The following is a 3,487-nucleotide window of genomic DNA, read 5'->3' on the forward strand; positions in this document are numbered from 1 at the left end:
GGGGTAGGGTCTCAGCAGCAGGCTTTGCTTGCCCAGTGGTGGGAGAGGAAGCCCCCGGCACCCCCGTGGCTCCCCTGCCAGCTTCTCCACTGATGAAGGACGAGAGGTAGAAGGTGGATAAGGGCAGGCGGCTTCTCTGACCTGAACTCTGAGGGGGGAGCAGCAGCAGGATTTCATCAGCCTGCCTCTTAAGGCAGTGAAGTCTCCATCCCCTCCCACGCTCCTTCCCCAGCCCAACCTCATCCGGTGCAGGGGTGGTGGGACTGAGCCTTCATCTAGAGCTTCCCAACAAGCCGTAAGTCCTTCTTGGGTTGGAAAATCAGTTTTCACCTCTTGCAGTTTTATGGTTGCACTGTCAGCCCCTTTGCACAGCTGATAGAGTTGGAGCTGGGATTGATTTTTAGGGTTGGCTTTGCTTCAAGAGAAGGGAGAGAGGATAGCCCTGCTGATGTCCCCCCAACAACTGGGCAAAGGGGCCAACGTGGGCTGAGGAGCTGCCGGTATTACTTGTGAGTGGGAAATGGGACAAAGAGTGCTTGGGAACCCTGGAGGAAGGTTGGGGAGAGATTTTGGGTTGTTTTCCAATGGAAAGGCTGTGGTTGGGGCAGGGTGGGAGTGAGGGTGCAGAGCCATGGTGATCAGCAGCATCCTGACACCAATGGGGAGAGTGGTAAAGGGAGTGGGGTCAGCAGAGGGGTTGGGAAAGTGTCCCGCATACCTCCATGTCTCTCTGCAGCCATGAACCCCTATGTCAACTGCTCTGGCCCTGAGTTCTCCCTGGCCCAGCAAGACTTTCCCGTGGAGCCTGTCAACCCTGATCTGTACAACAGGACTCACCCAGAGACCTTGTTTGACCCCAAAGATGCCAACCTGACAGAGGAGCAGCTGCGGGACAAGTACCTGGGACCTCGACGGTCCAGCTTCTTTGTCCCAGTGTGTGTCATCTACCTGTTGATCTTCATGGTGGGGGCTCTGGGCAACGCACTCACCTGCATTGTCATCCTCCGGCACCGGTTCATGAGAACGCCCACCAACTACTACCTCTTCAGCCTGGCCATGTCTGACCTGCTGGTGCTGCTGCTGGGGATGCCACTGGAGCTGTACGACATGTGGAGCAACTACCCCTTCCTGCTGGGTGCCAGTGGCTGCTATTTCAAGACACTGTTCTTTGAGGCCGTCTGCTTTGCCTCCATCCTCAATGTCACGGCCCTCAGTGTGGAGCGCTACATCGCTGTGGTGCACCCACTCAAGGCCAAGTATGTGGTGACCAGGAACCATGCCAAGAGGGTCATCATCACCATCTGGGTCTTGTCAGTCATCTGCTCCATCCCCAACACCAGCCTCCATGGGCTGCAGCCTCTCTATGTGCCAGGACGGGGACGAGTGCCCGATTCGGAGATCTGCACCCTGGTGAAGCCGCGCTTGACCTACAACCTCATCATCCAGATTACCACCATCGTCTTCTTCTTCCTGCCCATGGGGACCATCAGCATCCTCTACCTACTTATTGGCCTGCAGCTCAAGAAAGAAAAGATGCTGGAGGCCTTGGGAGCCAAGTCTGGTGGCAGCCATGACTGCCCCAACACCCAGGGACAGAAGAAAGTCAAGAGGAGGCAGATCACGAAGATGCTGTGTGAGTCTGACACTGGGGAATCCAATTCTGGGGATGGGAAGAACCAGGGTGTATCTCCCAAAGCTGTGTTGCGAGGATGCTGAAGGAAAACTGAGGCTGGGTCATCCCAGAGGAAGACTGCAGGGCTCACTTGTGGGGTGTTGGGGCAAAGGATCTGATGGCTCCAGTCCAGTGGTGAGGATTGCTCATGCCAGCTACCTCCCAGCCACAAGACCTCCCTTTCTTAAGGACAGTCCTGAGTGAGAAAGGAGGTGGGTTGGGATGAGGGAACCTGCTCCCTGTTCCCCAGCCCAGAACTTGCATGCTGGTGGTGGTGGTGGTATTTCCCAGAGAGGCATCATTCCTATCCAGCCCTGCAGCAATATCCCAGGGCAATGATGCACTGACCCATGGCTGGACTGGAGCATCCTTCCATGCCACTGCTCTGCACTCTTGCTCCCCTTCCCAGCACTATCCCTGCAGCCTCTGGCCCCCTTCCCAGCAGTGGAAGCTGGCTGCTCGTGGGTAGCCATCTCTTCCTGGCATGCTGACCTTTGCGTGCTCCCAGCCCCATGATGGCACAGCTATGGCAGGTTGCCCAGCTCAGTCCATCACTGGGGCCAGGACTGCTTCTCTGCTGTATCTCAGACAAGTGGTTACTCCACTTCCCCCAGCACCAGGGCTGGGAAGGGGACAAAGGAGGGCCTGTCCACATGTGGCATGGAGGTGCTGCATGGCATGGATATGGCAGGACAGGGGAACCAGAGACCACCCTACATCACCCCATTTCCTCTCCATTGGCAGAGCTGGGTTATTAAAACAAACCAAAACCAGAGCACAAGGGAAGGGCACAAATGGCTCCTGCTCCTTGGACTTTGCCAGTGAAGGTGGCAGAGTTCCCAGAGACTGGATGCCCACAGGGGCATCCCTGATCTCTGCTGCATGTCTCCGGGACTATGGCAGGGCCAGCTGCCTGCAATAGGGAGTGGAGACCCATGGTGCAGCAGTGCCTGGAGCAGCCCTGGCAGGAGATGGAGGGAGGGAGATCCTGTCCAGAACTCTAGCCCCTCCATGGCTAGTCAAAAAGACACTGAGGGAGCCCTTCCCTTCTTCCCCTTCCTCTCTCCTGTGCTTTTTTGGGTGTTCTTTGCTATGGCTGAAGCTGAAACAGGGCAGTGCTTGCGAGGGACTGGAGGTCCCTGGGGGAAGAACCCTGTTCTCCCAGTAACACTGTCTCCTCGGCTCCCCACAGTTGTGCTCGTGGTGGTGTTCGGGATCTGCTGGGCCCCCTTCCACACTGACCGCCTTGTCTGGAGCTTTGTCTCCACCTGGACCAGCCATATGCTCCATATGTTCCAGTACGTCCACATCATCTCAGGTGTCTTCTTCTACCTGAGCTCAGCTGCCAACCCCATCCTCTACAACCTGATGTCCACCCGCTTCCGGGAGATGTTCAAGGAGGTGATGTGCCACCCCGGCCACCACGTGCTGTGGTCACGGAAATACTCTCCCAGCATCACCCACGCCACCACCCGCAGCACCGAATGTGAGCCCATGCCCAGTGCCAATGGGCTGCCTCTCTCTGATGCTGAAGAGTATGAGCTAGAGGAGGTGGAGAGGGGCCAGGCCACCACCCATGCAACATCCCTCTGCTGAAGAGTGTGAGGACACAGGGGAGCTATGACCAGCTTTCCTCCTCGCCATCATCCGTCTGACCATGGCACCCATCTGGTGAGGGGGAGCAGGGCAGGAGCCATGCAGGGGTCCCCACCTCTCTGTGCCATCCTGCTGGCATGTGAAGGCTGGCTTTTTCAGCAGTGTTGCTTCAGGGACATGGCAGTGGTGGCCATGCTGTGCCCTGGATGCATTGCATCC

General features: G+C 57.3%; 1 protein-coding gene across 1 annotated transcript; it reads left to right on the plus strand.

Moving 5' to 3' along the window:
- Positions 1-738: 738 nt before the first annotated feature.
- NMUR1 (neuromedin U receptor 1) lies at positions 739-3,268 on the plus strand. Its single transcript, XM_010016175.1, has 2 exons — positions 739-1,633; positions 2,865-3,268. The coding sequence occupies exons 1-2, from the start codon at positions 739-741 to the stop codon at positions 3,266-3,268; spliced, it is 1,299 nt and encodes a 432-aa protein (XP_010014477.1).
- Positions 3,269-3,487: the final 219 nt, after the last annotated feature.

Source organism: Nestor notabilis, unplaced genomic scaffold (assembly GCF_000696875.1).
Source record: "Nestor notabilis isolate BGI_N333 unplaced genomic scaffold, ASM69687v1 scaffold33756, whole genome shotgun sequence".
Classification (NCBI taxonomy): Eukaryota; Metazoa; Chordata; class Aves; order Psittaciformes; family Psittacidae; genus Nestor; species Nestor notabilis.

Excerpts from the sequence above, each read along its gene's own strand:
- NMUR1 (XM_010016175.1), top strand. The coding sequence starts at position 739 with ATGAACCCCTATGTCAACTGCTCTGGCCCTGAGTTCTCCCTGGCCCAG. Across the intron at positions 1,634-2,864 it reads GCAGATCACGAAGATGCTGT|TTGTGCTCGTGGTGGTGTTC; the intron begins GTGAGTCTGACA and ends GGCTCCCCACAG.